This window comes from Oncorhynchus kisutch, linkage group LG23, assembly GCF_002021735.2.
Source record: "Oncorhynchus kisutch isolate 150728-3 linkage group LG23, Okis_V2, whole genome shotgun sequence".
Taxonomy (NCBI): domain Eukaryota; kingdom Metazoa; phylum Chordata; class Actinopteri; order Salmoniformes; family Salmonidae; genus Oncorhynchus; species Oncorhynchus kisutch.
In genome coordinates, this window is record NC_034196.2 from 17,844,453 (window position 1) to 17,868,831 (window position 24,379).

Below are 24,379 nucleotides of genomic sequence, written 5' to 3' on the forward strand. Positions count from 1 at the left end.
AGACTAGCTTTGACTTACCTGTCGAAGAACGTGGCGAGCAGGCGACGCAGTAGGACTTTGTGTTTGATGCCAGCACACAGGTGACAGTTCATCAGCTGGCCCCGTGTCATAAACACAGATGTACCTTGGGTGGTATGATAGAGAGCTCCCTGAGTGAAATAGGTTTCCCTATCACTAATCCATTACCCTGTTTCTATCACTACTCCATTACACTGTGTTTCTATCGCTACTCCATTACCCTGTGTTTCTGTCACTACTCCATTACCCTGTGTTTCTATCACTAATCCATTACCCTGTTTCCATCACTACTCCATTACACTGTGTTTCTATCACTACTCCATTATCCTGTGTTTCTGTCACTACTCCATTACCCTGTGTTTCTTTCACTACCCCATTACCCTGTGTTTCTATCACTACTCCATTACACTGTGTTTCTATCGCTACTCCATTACCCTGTGTTTCTTTCACTACTCCATGAACCCTGTGTTTCTATCATTACTCCATTACACTGTGTTTCTATCGCTACTCCATTACCCTGTGTTTCTATCACTATTCCATTGCCCTGTGTTTCTATCACTATTCCATTACCCTGTGTTTCTATCAAAACTCCATTACACTGTGTTTCTATCACTAATCCATTACCCTGTTTCCATCACTACTCCATTACCCTGTGTTTCTATCACTATTCCATTACCCTGTGTTTCTATCAAAACTCTATTACACTGTGTTTCTATCGCTACTCCATTACCCTGTGTTTCTGTCACTACTCCATTACCCTGTGTTTCTATCACTAATCCATTACCATGTTTCCATCACTACTCCATTACACTGTGTTTCTATCACTACTCCATTATCCTGTGTTTCTGTCACTACTCCATTACCCTGTGTTTCTTTCACTACCCCATTACCCTGTGTTTCTATCACTACTCCATTTTACTGTGTTTCTATCGCTACTCCATTACCCTGTGTTTCTTTCACTACTCCATTACCCTGTGTTTCTATCATTACTCCATTACACTGTGTTTCTATCGCTACTCCATTACCCTGTGTTTCTATCACTATTCCATTGCCCTGTGTTTCTATCACTATTCCATTACCCTGTGTTTCTATCACTACTCCATTACACTGTGTTTCTATCGCTACTCCATTACCCTGTGTTTCTTTCACTACTCCATTACACTGTGTTTCTATCACTACTCCATTACACTGTGTTTCTATCGCTACTCCATTACCCTGTGTTTCTATCACTATTCCATTGCCCTGTGTTTCTATCACTACTTTACAACCCAACTCTGCCAGCTTCTCATTTCTTTCATGAAACATTTATGCTGTAAAAGTACTCTATCACCCTGACAGTGCTATTTCACTCCATCACTTATTTTGTATCCCTTTATTCCCATCACTTATGTGACAACTCTTATGAATACAATTTCCAAAGTATTTATAACAAATGGCAAATCAACTTGAACTTGAACATTTCATACAGCATTTGATCTAATCTCAACCTGACTAGGTATCCCCCTTTCCATTCCTTTTACCTCAACCCTTTTACCAAAGACCAACAGAGACCTTGCACTATTCATCAATCTCCCCTGCAGCATACCTCCCACCAGCTCCAGTTTCTCCCCCGGGTCTCCTTCGGTGTAGAGCTTGGGGTGGCAGCGGTATCCGATCTGGCTGATGAGGCTGGCGGGCAGGGCCACCAGGTCCCTACGGACCAGCACACAGGAGCGGTTCTCCAGGGACAGGGGCATGGCTGCCATCTCTGGCTTGTCCTGGACTGGAGAGGGACAGGTGAGGAGAGGGGGAGGGTTAACTCTGTAGTGTAGGGATTCATAGGGAAGAGTTATGGATAGAACTATAAACTCTTTCTATAGAGAGGGAGGCGTTCATCCTACGTGAAATACAGAGAGACAGAATGACAAAGAGAATGAGAGTCACACACATACACACACTACTATCTAGTCGTAAGAGTGTTTAATAAATTCTAAGTTCCAGATAAGCAATGTGCTGTATCATCACCTTGAGGGACACAGGAGAGAGAGTTACTGGTTTCAAACTTTGGATTCCCTCCCAAAAACATCCCATTAACCTCAAGATACTGTACATACAAACACTTACACCAGACACGTCCACACACACCAGAAGTGCTCTCTCACACACACACACACGTTTCTTCTTCTATCCTTGTGGGGACCAAACAATTGATTCCAGTTCAAAATCCTATTTTCCCTTAACCCTAACCCTAACCCCAACCCTAACCCTAACTCCAACCCTAATTCTAACCCTAACCCTAATTGTAACTCGAATCCTAAACATAAGCCTAAAATAGTAATTTTCCTTGTGGGGGCCAGCAAAATGTCACCACCTGTCTGAATTGTACTTCTGGTCTCCACAAGGATAGTAAAAACACACATGCACGCAACGCACGCACGCACGAAACGCACGCACAAAATGCACGCACGAAACGCACACACACACACACACACACACCACTCTCAAATATCCCACAATGTCACCCTGGGGTGCTCTGACTGATTGCAGATAGAATGCTGAAACTCTAGACTTTGACAAACCTGTCCAATAACAATGCCTTGAGCAGCAAAAAATATGAAGCACTGCAGTAGGGAGAGTGAAGTGTGTGTGTGCATTAGAGCTGTGATAAAGGAGCTGTTGTTGGTCACGATGTACAGTAAAATGTATAACTTCATACAGCGTTCCCAAATGCCTATATAAAGTCCCATAAGCAGTGGCAACCTGTCATTCCTGTAAGGCAGCTCCAAAATGCAGCTCCAAAATGCCTAGCTCAGTGCTTTCTGTGGTGGTGAGGCAGCCAGCGGAAAATACGGAGCGTAGGGGTTGGTAATGTTCTCTAGTTGCGCCGTGATTGGCTCAGTGTTCTGTCACTCATGGTGACACTGCTTCACTGCCAAATCTAAGGGTAGAGCTCGAACATTCAAGTACCTTGGGTGCTGCCATAGAGTTACATTAGAAGTGCCCATCCAAGAAGGCTCAAGATCATTGGCCACAGATAAAATCAAGTTATATCTACAGTAGCTTTGTTGGGACTGATCATGTCAACATCATACTTTCAAATTCTTAGCTAGCAGTCATCATCATGAATCAAGTCAAATCTACTGGTAAATCCTTTTTAATCCTTGTCATATGAAGATAAATAATGGAAAGAAATTCTAGATAAAACAATGCTCTTCGGCCTTTGGACATAAACATTACACAACCAGTTCTAAATCGCAAATTCAACTATGAGTGGTTTGGAAGGAATCAGTGGCTAACTGTAAGCATTGCAAAGCAATCACTGGTCTGCAATTCAGTGGAGTGGGTGTGTGGTACCAATTCTGGGTTTAAGGGTCTCTTTTCCAAGCTTAAAATGATAAACATTCAACATTAGCCATACTAGCCATACTGTCAATCCAGCATGATTTCTGCCTCTCTCAAAACAACTGTTTACTCGGAACTGGGAAATCAGACCTAAGTGAGTTCAAGACAACTGGGAACTCGGGGAAAAAACGAGCTCTGACTGGGAAAATAAGTTTGGAATGGTCATCCAACTCGGAATTGTAAGTCGGGAACTCAGGCCTCTTTCTAGAGCTACGACCTGAAGATCACTGACATCATCATGATTCTACCCCCCCCCCCCCCCCCAGAGCTCCCAGTTGTCCTGAATGCACCATAAATCCAGAGAATGCCAGACTTTGATGACAAAGTTTGATGACAAAATTAGTCCAACGAAGGACCGCCGTGCCACCTTCCTTTTCCAAGTAAGCACAGTACAATAAGGTATGTCCAGAAATGTCTTGTATGCTGCTGCATAAATGATGTAATATGCCAGGGAGATATGTACACTGTAGATAAGAAAGTAATACCAAGTGTATGTAGTGTAGTAAGCTGTCAGTAGTCCATGTGCCTCACCCTAATAATTTGGTCTATTTTCCCCTCTTAATTTCGCCTACTGTTCTGATTTGGTTGTGCACATGTAGCCTGTAACCTGTTTTAGAGAAATATAATCATTGACTTTTGTAAGAGCTTTCATTGTCTGCTTATATGCCCCCTATATTTATTCTATGGTTCTGACTTGGTGTAAAGGGAGAACACTGTAAGAACGGCCCATGTTCTGAATTCTGTCGCTGTACATTCAAAAGTGCAGAACAAATACTGTAGTTATTATGACTATGTTCGTCCTAACTCGCTCATTAATGTATTAATCGAAATTACAGATTGCATCTTATCTGCTTGTTGTCCCCTTATGACATAGTTTGTACATCTCAATTGTCAGTAGAAACCACATTTGTTTAAGCAAGTCAGCCATGCTTTTTTTTAAAGGCAGTAAATGTGTTTGAACTGTTTCACTGCCAGACAAGGCTCAGCTGATAGCCAGGTGAAACAGTGGTAAGGTGTTGGGACTGCTGTTGGGACAGCTTTATGTAGGCCCTAGCAGTTTGTGGGCACCGTTTGTCACCGTTATAGTGCAATTAATCTATTGTTTAGTGTTGTGTAGTGGTTTTGCTGGCATGCATCCCCCAACATTGCTTTGGGTTTTCCCCACCAAGATCCATTATATGAAACCCATTTTATGAAGTCAGATTATTTTTTTACATTATTTATGACACATCCATTCATGATTTTGTAAGAACAATGTATAGGACAGCCTACAAAACTGGCACGCTTGCATATCAAATGTGTTTCCTGATATAAGAGTACTAACCTGATCCATTCTCCAGCTCAACATTTAGTAATACGTTTCTTAAATATTGCCCCCATTTTTCTACATGGCTGTTTTTGTCTGTATAATATGCAACATATTCTTTGATTCTTACATTTCAAAATGAAAGGAATATTGCTTCATTTGACTCATGAAGTGAGATATTGCGAGAGAACCTTTGCTTTGACATCAAAGGATATTCTCATGCTAAGAGGTTATCAGAGAATTGGGCAGCACTTTATGTGACGCAGTCCTGGAAAGTATTTTCTAGAAAACTACAATTGCTAGCATGTAGTTCTAAGGTAAATACCAGGTAAAAGATATACAGTAACAGCATTATCCAGCAACAGTTGATACTTACTTCCGTATGGGTTGGCTGAGCGCCCATAGATCTGACTGTAGGCCTCTTCCGTGATCCCGTCGTACGGTTCTTCCTCAAACTCCTCATCCTCGTTCTGGTAGGAGGTAGGGCTGTCTGTGGTGGGCAGGCTGGAGGCCCCAGGACTGGACCTCTCTCCCCCGGCCACTGGGTAGGGCTGCATCCCCGGGAAGATGGTGGTCCCGACCGAACCTGTGTAAAACAATGAGCTTCCCCTGGAGAGCCGTCCCCCCAGCTCAGATGAAGAGGACCCTCTCTTATGATGACTCAGGCTGGGCAACCCCAGTGGGGTCGGATCGCATCCCTCCAGTTTGATCTTCCGTGTGGGCAGCACCAGGGAGGGGGACCAGCCCTGCGGCCCCAGAATGGAGGTCCCTGCCCCAGCCAGGGTGTTGTTGCTGGGACTCTGTGGCTCTGAGCCTGATTGCTGCTCCTCCATAGCAGCCGTTTGGGAGTCGCAGTGGGGCGAGTTGGCCTTGAACATCAGGTCCATGCCCCTCTCCACAATATGCTGGATCTGAAGATACCCGGCGGTGTACATCACCACCAGCTGCTCGCTGGCTGCCATGGTCAGCTTGCCCGTGTAGCAGAAGGATAATATAAGCTGGAAGCAGGCGGGAGTCACCGATGAGGGCAGCTCGAACTGGCTCTTGGATGAGCCACTGAACAGGTCTCGGAAGTAGAGGCTGCTGGCGGCTAGTACAGCCCGGTGGGCCTTAAAGGGCTGGCCTTTAACCAGGATGGAGACATCACAATACTGGCCCAGCAGGCGCTGCTCGTTGAGGGAGCCCAGCACGGTGCTGCCGAAGCTGGGGATCTCCACGTGGAGCAGCTGGGACATGGTGGTGGAGGAAGAGGAGGAGGAGGAAGAGGGGCTTTAAAGAGTCACCACAGACAAGATCAGTGAGAGGGACATCTGTAGAAGGAAAGGGATGGATTAGACAACTTGGAAAAGTTGAGAAGAAAGGAGGATACAGTTCAGTGTGTTAGAGACAGAGAGCAAAAAGAGAGGTGAAAGACAAGTGAAAGAGATGTGTGACAGAGAGGCTAGAGTGGGCTGGGGTGAGAGAAAGAAAGAGTGAAGTGTGAGAGAGATCAGAAAAAGAAAGGTGAGAGAAGAGTGTGTGAACAAAGAGAGAGAAAAGAGGGTGGGAAGTAGACAGAAAGAGAAAAAGGCAGAGGAAGCTATTTAAACACATGAACATCGATTCCTTTGAATGAGGGCATTGTAAAACGCCAATTTAGGTTAAGATGGCTTGATTTTACAGAACTATAAAAAGCTGAAATTCTTAAAATAATATTTTCTTTAAAAATCACATTTTCTGTAAAGTATGAAATAATTAAATGATGTCATGACCTCACTGAAAACATAGAAACTGCAGAAATGTGGTATAAAAACATGAATGAATAATGTTCCGTTAATATGCAAAGTAAGAATTCAAAGTAGTTGAATTCAGTGATAAAAAGAAGTTAATATAACCATTGTAATGATATAATTGACACATATTATTCACACTCGTTAGTGTGATCCCTTCACATTGACTATATAAACTAAACTGTAGCCAGCAAGGAAAAACATGCATTATCCCTGGAAACACATAACTTCGGAGACACAAATATATTTAACTTTGATAGCTCCCTTTACAATAACAACCAGTTACAGGTTGACAAGCTCCCCAGATGTATTTGCATCTGCTCCTTCATTCCATGAACCTTATCTTTGTGTTTTGCTTCCCCACTCACTCGCCAGTTTCATTATTGAGCAATGCTGCAGAAAGGTTTCCAGGAATACAAACTGAAAAGTGTCATCCCCCTCTCCCTCCTCCACAGCACACACACATCCCTCTCTTCTCTTCTCCTCTTTCTCGCACACACATGGATGGACACACACAGACACCACACACACACGCACACGCACACACACACACACACACACACACACACACACACACACACACACACACACACACACACGCTAACACACACACGCACGCGCACACGCACACACATCCCATCCATCGCAGACAGCTCTGACCTGTACAACCCAATCCTCAGGAAAGGAGAGTGGACACACCATGAAGCTTTCACGCGCCAACACCAGAAAAGAAAGCAGGAGGAGAGAAAAAAGCACTCTGTTGCTCTCTCTTATTCTCAAAGCCTCACTCTCTGACTCTATCTTGCTCTCTGTCTCACTTAGAGCTCGGAGCTTTTCTCCCTTCCTCTGTTTTCATTCCCTCTCGCAAAGCTTTTCTCCCTCCCTCTGTTTTCATTCCCTCTCGCAAAGCTTTTCTCCCTCCCTCTTTTCTCTCTCACTCTCCTTTTACTCTTCGTCTCCCTCACCTTCTCCCTCTCCCAGGGCTGAATTCAACAAGTGCTGCTGCAGCTGGAGAGAGCGCATCAATGATGAAAGGAGTGGGAGGCTCTCTGTGTGCAATCAATGCAGCATCTATACGTATGTCACAGGGAGAGGGAGGGATGGAGCGAGAAAAAAAACAGGGTAGAGTTACAGATAAACAGAGACGGAGACTGGGTGGAGGGGGGGTTGGGGGGGTGTTGAGACAGAGGGAACGTCGCTAAGAAAGGCAACTGCGTTGTAGCAACTTCAGCTCCTATCTGAACCTAAGCAACGGCCAAAAAATAGAAAACGTCATAAAAATAGCAAGTTAATAAATAAGAGTTGAATGAGAAAAAAGTAAGGAGAAAAGGAGTTAATTACTGTCTGAAATGTGCAGTTGAAAGTAGCCCTGTCATTCACCCTGAAATCTCCAGTTTGATGCAAGAACATATTGAGAATGTGACTCATACTTAAACAGCTCATACCACTACCACTACTGATTCTGAATGCCAGAAAATATTAAACTTGCTAGCGTTTGTGCAAGTATCACATTGGGAGTGTCTGTTAAAACGCTGTGACTGTCTCTTGGGGGATTTTAAACATAAGTGAGCGAGTTCTCTAAGTGATATGTCACTGGGTTCACTATGTTAGCTTGTTCAGGTAGACAGCTCCCTCTGTTGTCTGGTTGCATTTTTGGACAGGCACTGAGCAGGTCTCCCAGACTGTTGTTTGTCGGTGGATTAGAGCGGGAAAAAGGACCCCAGACGTCATGGAGTGTGACAGAGGAAAGCCCAGGGAAACGTTAGACAGCAGCTTACTGTACAGAGAGTGTCTCTGCTAAGGACTGTGAAGGTAGCTGTGAACATAAAACAACCATGACACAGATTGACACACGTAAGAGAGAGAGAGACTGAGAGAGGGAGAGATGAACGGGAACAACTGAGTGAGAGGGATAGAGAGAGGGAAAGAGGGAGTGTCTAGTGTGTGGGCAACATGATGTGTGTATGTGTGTGTGTGTGCCAATCCTTTTTTCCCTCTTAACATTTGGCATAATAAGAAAACTTGTAGATTCACTGGTAATTTACTCACTGCTTAGCAATGTAAACAACACCAGCTAGAATACACACTGTAGGTGCAATGATGGCACAAATACATGAAATTACAGATAATCGGAAATTAGATAAAAGTATCTTGTTATTCTTGTCATGTGGTATTTCCCCTCCCTCCCTCCCTCCCTCCCTCCCTCCCTCCCTCCCTCCCTCCCTCCCTCCCTCCCTCCCTCCCTCCCTCCCTCCCTCCCTCCTCCCTCCCTCCCTCCCTCCCTCCCTCCCTCCCTCCCTCCCTCCCTCCCTCCCTCCCTCCCTCCAGCCAGACAACAACCCAGCCTGCCAAAGTTAATGCAAATAGAGATATCCAAACTGGGCAAACTTCTCACTTCACATCCCCACAGGGAAAGACATCACCCCCTTTCTCTTCCCCTCTTCCTCTCTTCATATCACGGCACTTTCCCTCTGAGCTGCTGTCTTTCTGCCAATTAATGCACACAGGGCTGCAATGCAGTGAGTCCCACGCGCGCCACAGCACAGAGAGAAGTGAAGCATGCTGGGTATAGAGTCTACAGACATGCATGTACGTGCCAGCCTGGGCAGAGAGGGGGAGGGGGATCCAGAAATATGTTGAGTCAGGCAGACGGGAGGACACAGCACTGCGCACAGCACATCAGCTCTGAAACAGCCCACTAAATTTAGACTTTGTACATCTCTGATAACAAACATAAAGAAATGAACTCCATCAACCGGCTGTCTATGTCTAGCTAATCTTGGTTAAATCAACCGGCTGTCTATGTCTGGCTAATCTTGGTTAAATCAACCGGCTGTCTATGTCTGGCTAATCTTGGTTAAATCAACCGGCTGTCAATTTCTGGCTAATCTTGGTTAAATCAACCGGCTGTCCATTGATCGCTAATCTTGGTTAAATCAACCGGCTGTCCATTTCTGGCTAATCTTGGTTAAATCAAGCGGCTGTCCATTTCTGGCTAATCTTGGTTAAATCAACCGGCTGTCTATGTCTGGCTAATCTTGGTTAAATCAACCGGCTGTTTATGTCTGGCTAATCTTGGTTAAATCTACCGGCTGTCCATTGCTGGCTAATCTTGGTTAAATCAACCGGCTGTCCATTTCTGGCTAATCTTGGTTAAATCAACCTGCTGTCTATGTCTGGCTAATCTTGGTTAAATCAACCGGCTGTCCATTTCTGGCTAATCTTGGTTAAATCAACCGGCTGTCTATGTCTGGCTAATCTTGGTTAAATCAACCGGCTGTCCATTTCTGGCTAATCTTGGTTAAATCAACCTGCTGTCTATGTCTGGCTAATCTTGGTTAAATCAACCGGCTGTCCATTTCTAGCTAATCTTGGTTAAATCAACCGGCTGTCTATGTCTGGCTAATCTTGGTTAAATCAACCAGCGGTCTGTCTGGCTAATCTTGGTTAACCCAGAACTAAAATCTCATGTAATTTAGTCAGATTTATGTTTACGTGAGAGATTAATGTTTGGCTGTCGTGTGCTCTGTGTGTATCTGTTTGTGTCTCTGAAGTTGAGAGAGGGAGCGGGATAGAGAGAAATATATATATATATTTGAATATATATATATATTTGAGAGAGAGAGAGAAACAAATAGAGTGCCCTGTGTCAGAGTGTGTGTGTGTTTGTGTGTGTTTGTGTGTCCACGCCCGCACGCTGCTGTACGTCAAAGCCTCATTGACAGCGCCCTCTCTTTTTTTTACTAGGTGTGTTTTTATAATCATGTCTTTATGTGGCACTGTGAGTTATGAGTGTGTAGGTGAAGTTTATGGAACGGGAGATTTGAATGCTGTTACTGCTCCTACCAACTGTATTGGAATGTGTTAATCAAGGCTGCACTCTGGTTGCTGGTGCTGATTATTTGTAATAGCAGGCTGGAGTATTTGAATATGCAATGCAGGCTTATAGACCAGATGGTATAGGTCAACCCTACTCCCTCCTCTCCACACACACAACACTGAAATTATACAATTTTAGAGAATATGCACAAAGGGACAATATAACACAAAACATGTTTTAAAGCACAGCAGCACTTTTTAATGTTTGTAATGGGAGCTATTGTTTAAACCAGTGATGATTCTATGTCCCTTTGATGAGTCCATTCAAATTCTTTGCAATATTAAACTGAGGCAATATATGCTACAAGCTTTCCACTGTAAAGTCTATAGCCACTGCTATAACGGTGAGGCTATACAATCTCAATATGAACAATCCATCTCTATAAATATTCAGATACTGCAGTTGTTCTCATGTCTAAAGTGTAACAGACAACAGATTCCATCCACGTTGTTGAGACGGCCGACTCCCTGGCAACAGTTCTACCAATCGGGACGGACTGACGGAGCGTCTGCCACGGCTCTCGTTGATGCATTGAGAGAAGAGAGAGATTGAGGAGAGAGAGATTGAGGAGAGAGTGAGAGAAGAGAGAAGAGAGAGAGATGTCTGACTGCTTATAGCTGCTTCTAACGCAACATCAGGCTTTGCTTGACCTCCCCTGGGATAAGTTGTCTATACAAAGTCAATGTCAGATCATTTTTGTTTGTCGTTGGAATCGGCTGAATCACCGGCTTATGTAATATGGATATAGTGATTTTTTTGTTGGTGATATGATATTGTCTAGATTTTCTTTCTAATCTGAAGCAGTGCACTTAAGACTAAAACTTTGGATGGAAGGTTTTGTCTAACATTGGATGGAAACAGCCAAGTTCCAGGTTTTTAAGCTGTCTCCAAGCTCTCGTTGTCATCACAATGGGAACACATACAGCACAACATACAGTGTAAACGTATAGTGCGTAATACATATTTATCATACAACGCATCAGCCACATATTTCTTACCTAGTCTGGTGCATATGCTTATTGCAGTAACTAACTACCTTCAATTCCCTCAACCTAAACACTAACATTTCAACCACCCTCCACTTGAGTCCCTCTACACAGGTTTCTGACAGTGTACTCCTGTAGTGGTACCTGTCTCTATCCCTCAGTAGCAGAGATGAGGGGGTAGACTCAGAAGAGGGACTGCCAGTGAGTTCTAGGCAGGCAGACTGGTGTTAGACTAATGGACTCCAAGTGGGCGTAGGAGGTAAACAAACAAACAGTCACAGCAGCTGCATCAGCCCCACTGACAATGACAGCAGGACATCAGGGCTTTTAGAAATACAGCATGAGAAAGAGGGAGAGAGAGAGAGAGAGAGAGAGAGAGAGAGAGAGAGAGAGAGAGAGAGAGAGAGAGAGAGAGCGAGGCACAGTGAGGAATGAGAAAGATAGAGATATAAACTGTAGTAGGCTATACGCATACTGAAATTGGAAAGTGAGCGAGAGAGTGAGAAAAATTTATTATACAATAAACACATACAAATTCCAATTGGCTACACTTAAACTCTTTAACACCATCCTCAGCTCTGGCATCTTCCCCAATATTTGGAGCCAAGGACTGATCACCCCAATCCAGAAAAATGGAGACACATTTGATCCCAATAACTACTGTGGGATCTGCTTCAACAGCAACCTCAAGTAAATCCTCTGCATTATCATTAACAGCAGACTCCTATATTTCCTCAGTGACAACAACATCCTGAGCAAATGACAAATTGGCTTTTTACCAAATTACCATATGACAGACCACGTATTCACCCTGTACACCATACCTGACAAACAAACAAACCAAACCAAAAACTATTCTCATGCTTTGTTGATTTCAAAAAAGCTTTTGACTCAATTTGGCATGAGGGTCTGCTATATTAATTGATGGAAAGTGGAGTTGGGGGCAAAACATACGACATTATAAAATCCATGTACACAAACAACAAGGGTTTCTGTTCAAATGTTAAAAAAACACACACATATTTCAGGGGTGAGACAGGGATGCAGCTTGAGCCCCACCCTTTTCAACATATACATCAATGAATTGGCGAGGGCACTAGAACAGTCTGGTGCATCTGTCCACAACCAAGGATGGTATACGGCAGCACCTAGCTCTTCTGCACAGATTCTGTTAGACCTGGGCCCTGACAGTGAATCTCATTAAGACAAAAACAATTCCAAAAAAGGTATATTTGCCAGGACCACATATACAAATTCCATCTAGATACCGTTGCCCTAGAGCACACAAAAACCGATACCTACCTCTGCCTAAACATCAGCACCACAGGTAACTTTCACAAAGCTGTGAACGATCTGAGTGACAAGGTCAGAAGGGCCTTCTACGCCATCAAAAGAAACATACATTTCAACATCTCATTTTGGATCTGTCTAAAAAAATACTTGAATCAGTTATAGAACCCATTGCCCTCTACGGTTCTGAGGTCTGGGGTCCACTCACCAACTAAGAATTCACAAAATGGAACAAACACCAAATTGAGACTCTGCATGCAGAATTCTGCAAAAACACCCTCCATGTACAACGTAAAACACCAAATAATGCATGCAGAGCAGAATTAGGACGATACCCACAAATAATCCAAATGCAGAAAATAGCTGTTACATGCTACAACCTCCCAAAAGGAAGTGATTCCCAAACCTTCAATAAAAAAGCCATCACCTACAGAGAGATTAACCCACAGAAAAGTCAGCACAGCAATCTGGTCCTGGAGCTCTGTTCACAAACACAAACAGGACAGCAACACAATTAGACCCAACCAAATCATGAGAAAACAGAAAAATTATTACTTGACACATAGGAAAGAAATAACCAAAAAACAAAGCAAACTGGAATATGTGCAGACTCAGTGAGCATAACCTTGCTATTGAATGAGGCTGCCGTAGGCAGACCTGGCTCTCGAGAGAAGACAGGCTGTTTGCCCACTGCCCACAAAATGAGGTGGAAACTGAGCTGCACCTCCTAACCTCCTGCCAAATGTATGAGCATATTAGAGACACACAGACACACATACTATTTGAAAACCAATCCAATTCTGATAAACTCCCATATCTATTAGGTGAAATACAACAGTGTGCCATCACAGCAGCAAGATGTGTGACCTGTTGCCACAAGGGCAACCAGTGAAGCACAAACACCATTGTAAATACAAACTATATTTATCTGTCTATTTATTTTCCCTTTTGTACTTAAACTATTTGCACATTTTTACAACACTGTACATAGCCAGTAATATAACATTTGAAATGTCTCTATTCTTTTGAATCTTTTACTGTTGTGTATAATGTTTACAGTTCATTTCTGATTAATCTATTTATTTCACTTTTGTTAATTATCTATTCCACTTGCTTTGGCAATGTAAACATGTTCCCATGCCAATAAATTCCTTTGAATAAAGCCCTTTTAGCGAGAGAGAGAAAGAAAAGGCATTAGTGTGGGCTATGCCACTGCTTATAACTAACTATAAGTTAAGTATAACTACAATAAATCTGAGACGTGTCAAATAAATTATATCCTATATGCTAACTTGCTAGCTAAGTGGCTAGATGTCAAGATCAAGCTTCTTGGTTACAGCACAGACATTATATCCTCTTCCGGTAATACTGTATACCTCGGTATGAAATGGTATGAAGGTATGAAAATCTGGATACCTCCCAACCCTAGTGTGTGTGCATGTGTGTGTCGTGTGTGTGCATGTGTGTGTCGTGTGTGTGTGTGAGTAGAGTCACTGTGATGTAAGTGTGCACTTAATACTTGTGTGTGTGTGTTAGAGAAAGATGCAAGTCAGCATTTCACGATACCGTTTAGACCCTGTATTCTGTATATGTGACCAATAAACTACCATCTAGAAGGCGGAGACAGTAGAGATGCATCAAAGCTGGGACCGAGAGACTGAAAAACAGCTTCTATCTCCAGGCCATCAGACTGTTAAATAATCACCACTAGCTGTCCCCCTGTACCCTGCCCTGAACTTAGTCACTGTTACTAGCTGGCTACCACTGGTACTCTACCCTGCACCTTAGAGACTGCTGTCCTATGTACATAGTAATTGAACATTGGTCACTTTAATAATATTTACATACTGTTTTATTCACTTTATATGTACAGTGGAGAGAACAAGTATTTGATACACTGCCGATTTTGCAAGTTTTCCTACTTACAACGCATGTAGAGGTCTGTAATTTTGATCTCGCGATACATGGCCCCATCCATCCTCCCCTCAATACGGTGCAGTCGTCCTGTCCCCTTTGCAGAAAAGCATCCTCAAAGAATGATGTTTCCACCTCCATGCTTCATGGTTGGGAAGGTGTTCTTGGGGTTGTACTCATCCTTCTTCTTCCTCCAAACACGGCGAGTGGAGTTTAGACCAAAAAGCTCTATTTTTGTCTCATCAGACCACATGACCTTCTCCCATTCCTCCTCTGGATCATCCAGATGGTCATTGGCAAACTTCAGACGGGCCTGGACATGCGCTGGCTTGAGCAGGGGGACCTTGCGTGCGCTGCAGGATTTTAATCCATGATGGCGTAGTGTGTTACTAATGGTTTTCTCTGTCTGCCTGATTTATATAGCAAGCCATGGCCATGTGACTCACTGTCTGTTGTAGTGATCAATTTTCATGAATGGGGTGGTGTACCTAATAAAATGACCACTGAGTGTATATATATATATATTCTGGACACTGACATTGCTTGTTCTGATATTTCTAAATGTATTCATTTAATTTCTAAATGCGATAACATCAGCAAAATATGTGCAAACGACCAATAAAAATGTATGGAACTAGTCAATCCTAATAACAGCTACAGTAAGATGACAGTCACATAGAGTATATGTCATAGACCTTGTGCGAATCCGGTGTAACAATCAACACAACAGATACTGTATGTACATGATTCCATGGCCAAATACATAGGGCATTCATTGAGAGACCTTCAAAGGAAGTATCTGTATTATAAGATCCATATTCATACATCATCAAATATGGCTTATGTATTCTTAGGGTTCAATTCAATCCGTATCGCGGAATATCCATGTTCTAGCTTAATTTAAATTTAAAGGAAAAGTTCACGCGTTCGAGGAGACTGCATTCATGGTAAACGCTGCATACAGTATGTCGGCTCAATTATAAATGACCATTAAAATGTAATGAGGAACGTCTGCGATATGGATTGAATCCAGCCCTTAGCGATCATAAAACTGCCGTAACAATACGATGTAGCAACAGTATCCCCTAATAGCAATCTAGCCAGGGACACAAAGTTTGCTGTAAGCATTGGATCAATCACAGCAATCAAAGGAGTAGTGCTGTAACATGGCTCCCTTCACTGCTTGCTCTCCTGGCTTGTCCTCTAGACATATTCCATGCAAATGTGTCATTGTCATTTACATGCATACTGCCAATGGTGTGACCTTGTGATTCAGGACAGCAGGGTCATCAACAGACTCAGGCAGGCAGAATGTCACTGTCTCATACAGGGACGTAGTTTCCGCTCAGTCTGAGGTAATGTGAGGTGTGTGTATGCATGTGTGTGTGTGTGCGTGAGTGTGTGTATGTGTGTGAGAGAGGTGGTGAGAAAGTGTAGCATGTGCATGAGAGTGAGTGTGTGTGAGTTTGAAAGAGAGAGGGAGAGAGAGTGTTGGCTTGTGCTTGAGAGTGAGTGTGTGTGAGTTTGAAAGAGAGAGGGAGAGAGAGTGTTGGCTTGTGCTTGAGAGTGAGTGTGTGTGAGTTTGAAAGAGAGGGGGGGAGAGTGTTGGCTTGTGTGTGTAATATATGACACACAGAGAGCGACAAGGGTAGACGTGTGTGTGTGTGTGTGTGTGTGTGTGTGTGTGTGTGTGTGTGTGTGTGTGTGTGTGTGTGTGTGTGTGTGTGTGTGTGTGTGTGTGTGTGTGTGTGTGTGTGTGTGTGTGTGTGTGTGTGTGTGTGCGTGTGTGGAGGACAGAGCTCGGTACACTATCCTCTGCAGTGTTCCTGTGCCATTGAGTCACCTGTTTTTAAGAGCGGACCTCCCTGATTCTATATGAGTCAGCAGAAGAGAGGGGAAAGAGAAAGGGAAAGAGTGAGAAACGAGATTTGAAACACAGAGCTACAGTACATGTTATGTGCAGGGAAAGTGAGTGAGCCAGAGAAAGGGGGAGAGAGAGAGAGAGAGAGAGAGAGAGAGAGAGAGAGAGAGAGAGAGAGAGAGAGAGAGAGAGAGAGAGGGAGAGAGAGGGAGGCACAGTGAGGAATGTGAAAGTCAGAAACTGTAGTAGGCTATATGCATATCAAGATTGGAAAATAAAAGAGTTAAAAAAAATGCTAGTCAGTGAATTATATCATGTGACGCATGTCTGACATCAGAGTGGGGCAACATGGCTGCTGAAAGGAGGACATCATTCAGCATCACCGGTCACCGTCAGTGCACTCCAGTCACACCAAAACTTGCACAACACCCTCAGTATACTTCTGAACTGGGGCACAGAGAAATGGTTACAGGGAAATGACTATATTGAATTCCACATCCAGCAAGGTTTATCATATAACCTACAGAACTTCCATGATAAGGACTTGACACACTTCTGCTGTACTTTGCTGTGGGTCCGTCCATCTAAAAAAAAAATATTGCTTCCACTAGCTTTCCACGGACACACACATACACACACAGGCACGCCGCTTTCCACGAGCACATAGATCGATATGTAGGCACTATTGCGTATTTTCCAGAACATGTATGGCCATTATACATTTCAGAGGAGCCAGCAAGAATAACGCACTGTACGTGTGCTCTGGGTCATTAGACACCATTAGACATGCACCTGTCTGGGGAGTGGACATGACTGTTTATTTCTGTACTAGTGCTATAGCCTAATATTGACTGTTGCTGTGGTTACGCCTATTGGAACTTTTCCAGAACATGTGTGTTCATTTCTGAGGAGTTAGCAGGATGACATTGTCTTTTTATTTTTGTACCATTGCTACGGCCTAATGTTTACGGTTGCTGTGGTTACGTCTGTGTCCTACATTCATGCACCCGTCTTAGGCGAGAACATGGCTCTGTTTCCATGCCCTTAATATGAAGCCAAACTAAAATTAGTGCAAGGCAAAAAGGATAACGGTGGCCAAATGCCAGAGGGGATGAATCATAAAGAGGAGTTACTATGGGTGTGACGTAAGGATATAACCTGTATAAAGAGTGTGTGCCAAGGACTGGAAAGGGAGTTGTTTTAATGAAACAGCTCAGCTTTTATTATATTGTAATAAAAATCTATTTGAACTCACAGGCTCCGGTATTTGAGAAATATTATTGACTGAATATTTCCACGACAGCACACAAGCGCACGCACACACACACACACAGAATTTCACGTCAGCGGACTACCAGACTTGGCTCGGTACTGTAGCAGTTACACCCCTCCATACTCCACATATACGTGTACTCAAATGACATGTCCCCTTAAATAACCTGTATTACTGGACACCCCTGGCCAGTCCAATCATAGGATCTGTCTTTTCCTATAGACTTGGAGAAGGTTGCCTAAACACTATGCAAATAAACAGCATAGACAAACAATGAGCTGGACATGTTTTTACATTAGATTTCCTTATATTTACATGGGATCGACCTCGAGTGAGCTTAGTTAAGTTGAGGAGGGAGATTCACAGGTTTTGCGTAATTTGGCCAGATGCTTGATGCTTATGCTGTCTGTCCAAGATAGATTAGTCTCCATGTTACATGGTAGGATTCATATTAAGATTTTTGATTGTGGCAGCACTTTTAAATCTCTCAAAAGGTGTAGAATCACTGTTGTAACTCAAAAACAATGTAGCAGTAGCATATTATAGTAATAAATACACTGAACAAAAAATATAAACACAACACAAGATTGACTTCCTTCTATGAACTCAGTATAGTCAAATGAAATAAATTAATTAAGCCCTAATCTATGGATTTCACATGACTGGGAATACAGATATACATCTGTTGGTCACAGATGCTTTCAAATAAAAGGTAGGGCGTGGATCAGAAAACCAGTCAGTATCTGGTGTGACCACCATTTGCCTCATGCAGCACGACACATCTCCTTCTCATAGAGTTGATTAGGCTGTTGATTGTGGCCTGTGGAATGTTGTCCCACTCCTCTTCAATGGCTGTGTGAAGTTGCAGGATATTGGCGGGAACTGGAACTTGATGTTGTACACGTCGATCCAGAGTATCCAAAACATGCTCAATGGGTCTGGTGAGTATGCAGGCCATGGAAGAACTGGGACATTTTCAGCTTCCAGGAATTGTACAGTATACAGATCCTTGCGACATGGGGCCGTGCATCATTATGCTGAAATGTGAGGTGATGGCAGCGGATGAATGGCACAACAATGGGCCTCAGGATCTCATCACAGTATCTCTGTGCATTCAAATTGCCATCGATGAAATGCAATTGTGTTTGTTGTCTGTAGCTTACGCCTGCCTATACCATAACCACACCACCACCATGGGGCACTCTACTCACAATGTTGACATTAGCAAACCGTTCGCCCACACAATGCCATACACGCTGTCTGCCATCTGCCCTGTACAGTTGAAACCGGGATTCATCCGTGAAGAGCACACTCCTGCAGGCAGCATTCCAATTGCGCCCTCTCTCAAAACTTGAGACATCTGTGGCATTGTGTTGTGTGACAAAACTACACATTTTAGAGTGGCCTTTTATTGTATTTCCAGCACAAGGTGCACCTGTGTAATGATCATGCTGTTAAATCAGCTTTTTGATATGCCATACCTGTCAGGTGGATGGATTATGTAAGCAAAGGAGAAACACTCACTAACAGGGATGTAAACAAAATTGTGCACCAAATTTGAGCAAAACAAGTTTTTGGTGCATCTGGAAAAGTATATTTTATTTCAGCTCATGAAACATGGGTCCAACACTTTACATGTTGCGTTTATATTCTTGTTCAGTGTATACTACTTCTAAAGTGTTACTGCACATTTCATTTATATTTCTATAACATGTTTCCTATCCTAATGACGCTACTCACAAACTGTAAAAAGCCAACCAATTGCTTAATCAGCGTTATTCTGTGAGTTTGTTTACTCAACAAACTCTGCTCGAAGTGAGCTGAATTTGAACAAGCTTGTTGAGTAATATTGTTGAGTAAAATTACAAATTCATTCTGAAAACCACACCCATCCGTATCATATTTCCCAGCATGCTCTATTACAGGTTGATTTTCAGAAGTGTTTATTTCAATACTTGTGTTTTTGCATGTATATTCATTAGTTGATTAATCTTATGCTACACAAACAAAAATAATCATCATTTCCCGAAACTAATCCCGCACAGTTAACAGTCAAGACATCATTTTAAAAAATCCAGCAACACAATGACCATGACAGGATCATTCGGAGCATCAGATAATGCTATGCTAATTTGCAGTTGTATAAGGGGGCTGTGTAGCAGAGACTGTGGCCGACTCAGATTCCAGGCTTTTCCACTGCCCTGCACTGGCAGTCCACCAAGCTCTCTGGCACAGATTGAACATACAGAGTACATACAGGGCAGGACTCCAGAGAGAGGGTTACTGGTGCTAACTCCTGCTAAGGTCTGACTTCTCACAGAGGTTTGATTTAGGTTAAGCATTCGCTCTTCAGAGAAATGCGTTTGTTACAATGTCATAATAATATCATGACTGTGAGGGTCCAACTGCAAAAATAACTTCTACAGATAACGGCTTTATACACTGTATCATACTTGAAGTCTTCATAAGAATGACATAGATGCTTCACAAATCATCTATAAGGTTATATCATACTTTACAAAGTGTATGACGGGTGACATAACAGCTCCCTATGTCGGGTGCATTGCCTAATGTGACATAACCCACTATATCAATTCCCCCCAGGGCTCAAAACTGCGACCAAAACACTCGCATTTGCGACCCTTTGACTTGGCAGTGCGACACTAATTTGTTGATGATCGCGAGGGTGCCAGTAAACAAAAATATAGCTGGTCACGTTATTTATTTGTTCACGATTACATTTTTTTATTAACACGATTTAACAGTAATGTGCAATTGACAAAAAATAAACCATATGAAAGTATCTCTGCCTGCCCCTATTTCGCTGTCGGACTACTGTGCGCATGGAGAAGAGAGAGATGCATCCTAATAAGCACAAGCTTATGACTGTTGCTCAAAATGCAATTGCGGGAAAAAAATACAGTTTTCAAAGCAACTACGGTTGTCCTAGTTACAGAAAGTTACAGCTTTCTGTGAGTATATCAATCATTTTGCACCTATATTGACAAATACATATTGAGTTCATGGCATCACTTTACGACCAGAGTCGGCTATGGATATGGTTTTGTTCCACCCGCAGAGCGGAGCGCGCCATTTGCGGTGAATAGTCCTACATCAAGTAGCCTATATAGGCCTAGGCTTGGAAAGGTTTTGTAGGACATTGCATTTAATGAAAGATGAATTTTTTATTTATTTTTTTATTTATTTTACCTTTATTTAACCAGGTAGGCAAGTTGAGAACAAGTTCTCATTTACAATTGCGACCTGGCCAAGATAAAGCAAAGCAGTTCGACAGATAAAACGACACAGAGTTACACATGGAGTAAAAACAAACATACAGTCAATAATGCAGTATAAACAAGTCTATATACAATGTGAGCAAATGAGGTGAGAAGGGAGGTAAAGGCAAAAAAGGCCAAGATGGCAAAGTAAATACAATATAGCAAGTAAAATACTGGAATGGTAGTTTTGCAATGGAAGAATGTGCAAAGTAGAAATTAAAAAAATAATGGGGTGCAAAGGAGCAAAATAAATAAATAAATTTAAATTAAATACAGTTGGGAAAGAGGTAGTTGTTTGGGCTAAATTATAGGTGGGCTATGTACAGGTGCAGTAATCTGTGAGCTGCTCTGACAGTTGGTGCTTAAAGCTAGTGAGGGAGATAAGTGTTTCCAGTTTCAGAGATTTTTGTAGTTCGTTCCAGTCATTGGCAGCAGAGAACTGGAAGGAGAGGCGGCCAAAGAAAGAATTGGTTTTGGGGGTGACTAGAGAGATATACCTGCTGGAGCGTGTGCTACAGGTGGGAGATGCTATGGTGACCAGCGAGCTGAGATAAGGGGGGACTTTACCTAGCAGGGTCTTGTAGATGACATGGAGCCAGTGGGTTTGGCGACGAGTATGAAGCGAGGGCCAGCCAACGAGAGCGTACAGGTCGCAATGGTGGGTAGTATATGGGGCTTTGGTGATAAAACGGATTGCACTGTGATAGACTGCATCCAATTTGTTGAGTAGGGTATTGGAGGCTATTTTGTAAATGACATCGCCAAAGTCGAGGATTGGTAGGATGGTCAGTTTTACAAGGGTATGTTTGGCAGCATGAGTGAAGGATGCTTTGTTGCGAAATAGGAAGCCAATTCTAGATTTAACTTTGGATTGGAGATGTTTGATATGGGTCTGGAAGGAGAGTTTACAATCTAACCAGACACCTAAGTATTTGTAGTTGTCCACGTATTCTAAGTCAGAGCCGTCCAGAGTAGTGATGTTGGACAGGCGGGTAGGTGCAGGCAGCGATCGGTTGAAGAGCATGCATTTAGTTTTACTTGCATTCAAGAGCAATTGGAGGCCACGGAAGGAGAGTTGTATGGCATTGAAGCTTGCCTGGAGGGTTGTTAACACAGTGTCCAGAGAAGGGCCGGAAGTATACAGAATGGTGTCGTCTGCGTAGAGGTGGATCAGGGACTCACCAGCAGCAAGAGCGACCTCATTGATGTATACAGAGAAGAGAGTCGGTCCAAGAATTGAACCCTGTGGCACCCCCATAGAGACTGCCAGAGGTCCGGACAGCAGACCCTCCGATTTGACACACTGAACTCTATCAGAGAAGTAGTTGGTGAACCAGGCGAGGCAATCATTTGAGAAACCAAGGCTGTCGAGTCTGCCGATGAGGATATGGTGATTGACAGAGTCGAAAGCCTTGGCCAGATCAATGAATACGGCTGCACAGTAATGTTTCTTATCGATGGCGGTTAAGATATCGTTTAGGACCTTGAGCGTGGCTGAGGTGCACCCATGACCAGCTCTGAAACCAGATTGCATAGCAGAGAAGGTATGGTGAGATTCGAAATGGTCGGTAATCTGTTTGTTGACTTGGCTTTCGAAGACCTTAGAAAGGCACGGTAGGATAGATATAGGTCTGTAGCAGTTTGGGTCAAGAGTGTCCCCCCCTTTGAAGAGGGGGATGACCGCAGCTGCTTTCCAATCTTTGGGAATCTCAGACGACACGAAAGAGAGGTTGAACAGGCTAGTAATAGGGGTGACAACAATTTCGGCAGATAATTTTAGAAAGAAAGGGTCCAGATTGTCTAGCCCGGCTGATTTGTAGGGGTCCAGATTTTGCAGCTCTTTCAGAACATCAGCTGAATGGATTTGGGAGAAGGAGAAATGGGGAAGGCTTGGGCGAGTTGCAGTGCTGTTGTCCGGGGTAGGAGTAGCCAGGTGGAAAGCATGGCCAGCCGTAGAAAAATGCTTATTGAAATTCTCAATTATGGTGGATTTATCAGTGGTGACAGTGTTTCCTATCTTCAGTGCAGTGGGCAGCTGGGAGGAGGTGTTCTTATTCTCCATGGACTTTACAGTGTCCCAGAACTTTTTTGAGTTAGTGTTGCAGGAAGCAAATTTCTGCTTGAAAAAGCTAGCCTTGGCTTTTCTAACTGCCTGTGTATAATGATTTCTAGCTTCCCTGAACAGCTGCATATCACGGGGGCTGTTCGATGCTAATGCAGAACGCCATAGGATGTTTTTGTGTTGGTTAAGGGCAGTCAGGTCTGGGGAGAACCAAGGGCTATATCTGTTCCTGGTTCTAAATTTCTTGAATGGGGCATGTTTATTTAGGATGGTTAGGAAGGCATTTTTAAAAAATATCCAGGCATCCTCTACTGACGGGATGAGATCAATATCCTTCCAGGATACCCCGGCCAGGTCGATTAGAAAGGCCTGCTCGCAGAAGTGTTTCAGGGAGCGTTTTACAGTGATGAGTGGCGGTCGTTTGACCGCTGACCCATTACGGATGCAGGCAATGAGGCAGTGATCGCTGAGATCTTGGTTGAAGACAGCAGAGGTGTATTTAGAGGGGAAGTTGGTTAGGATGATATCTATGAGGGTGCCCGTGTTTAAGGTTTTGGGGAGGTACCTGGTAGGTTCATTGATAATTTGTGTGAGATTGAGGGCATCAAGTTTAGATTGTAGGATGGCTGGGGTGTTAAGCATGTTCCAGTTTAGGTCGCCTAGCAGCACGAACTCTGAAGATAGATGGGGGGCAATCAGTTCACATATGGTGTCCAGAGCACAGCTGGGGGCAGAGGGTGGTCTATAGCAGGCGGCAACGGTGAGAAACTTGTTTTTAGAGAGGTGGATTTTTAAAAGTAGAAGTTCAAATTGTTTGGGTACAGACCTGGATAGTAGGACAGAACTCTGCAGGCTATCTTTGCAGTAGATTGCAACACCGCCCCCTTTGGCAGTTCTATCTTGTCTGAAAATGTTGTAGTTTGGAATTAAAATTTCTGAATTTTTGGTGGTCTTCCTAAGCCAGGATTCAGACACAGCTAGAACATCCGGGTTGGCAGAGTGTGCTAAAGCAGTGAATAGAACAAACTTAGGGAGGAGGCTTCTAATGTTAACATGCATGAAACCAAGGCTATTACGGTTACAGAAGTCGTCAAAAGAGAGCGCCTGGGGAATAGGAGTGGAGCTAGGCACTGCAGGGCCTGGATTCACCTCTACATCGCCAGAGGAACATAGGAGGAGTAGAATAAGGGTACGGCTAAAAGCTATGAGAATTGGTCGTCTAGAACGTCTGGAACATAGAGTAAAAGGAGGTTTCTGGGGGCGATAAAATAGCATCAAGGTATAATGTACAGACAAATGTATGGTAGGATGTGAATACAGTGGAGGTAAACCTAGGTATTGAGTGATGAAGAGAGAGA

At 43.3% G+C, this 24,379-nt stretch overlaps 1 protein-coding gene across 2 annotated transcripts in view; it reads right to left on the bottom strand.

Moving 5' to 3' along the window:
* Positions 1 to 24,379, bottom strand: part of LOC109867910 (nucleus accumbens-associated protein 2-like) — a 45,803-nt gene that overhangs the window by 11,241 nt on the left and 10,183 nt on the right. For both annotated transcript variants that reach the window (XM_020457232.2, XM_031802279.1), the window contains 3 exons: positions 5,082 to 6,015; positions 1,604 to 1,780; positions 19 to 124 (listed from right to left, as the gene is read on the bottom strand). In XM_020457232.2, coding sequence (XP_020312821.1) covers positions 19 to 124; positions 1,604 to 1,780; positions 5,082 to 5,940 — 1,142 coding nt within the window. In that variant the 5' untranslated portion in view covers positions 5,941 to 6,015. The remainder of the gene's footprint in view (positions 1 to 18; positions 125 to 1,603; positions 1,781 to 5,081; positions 6,016 to 24,379) is intronic.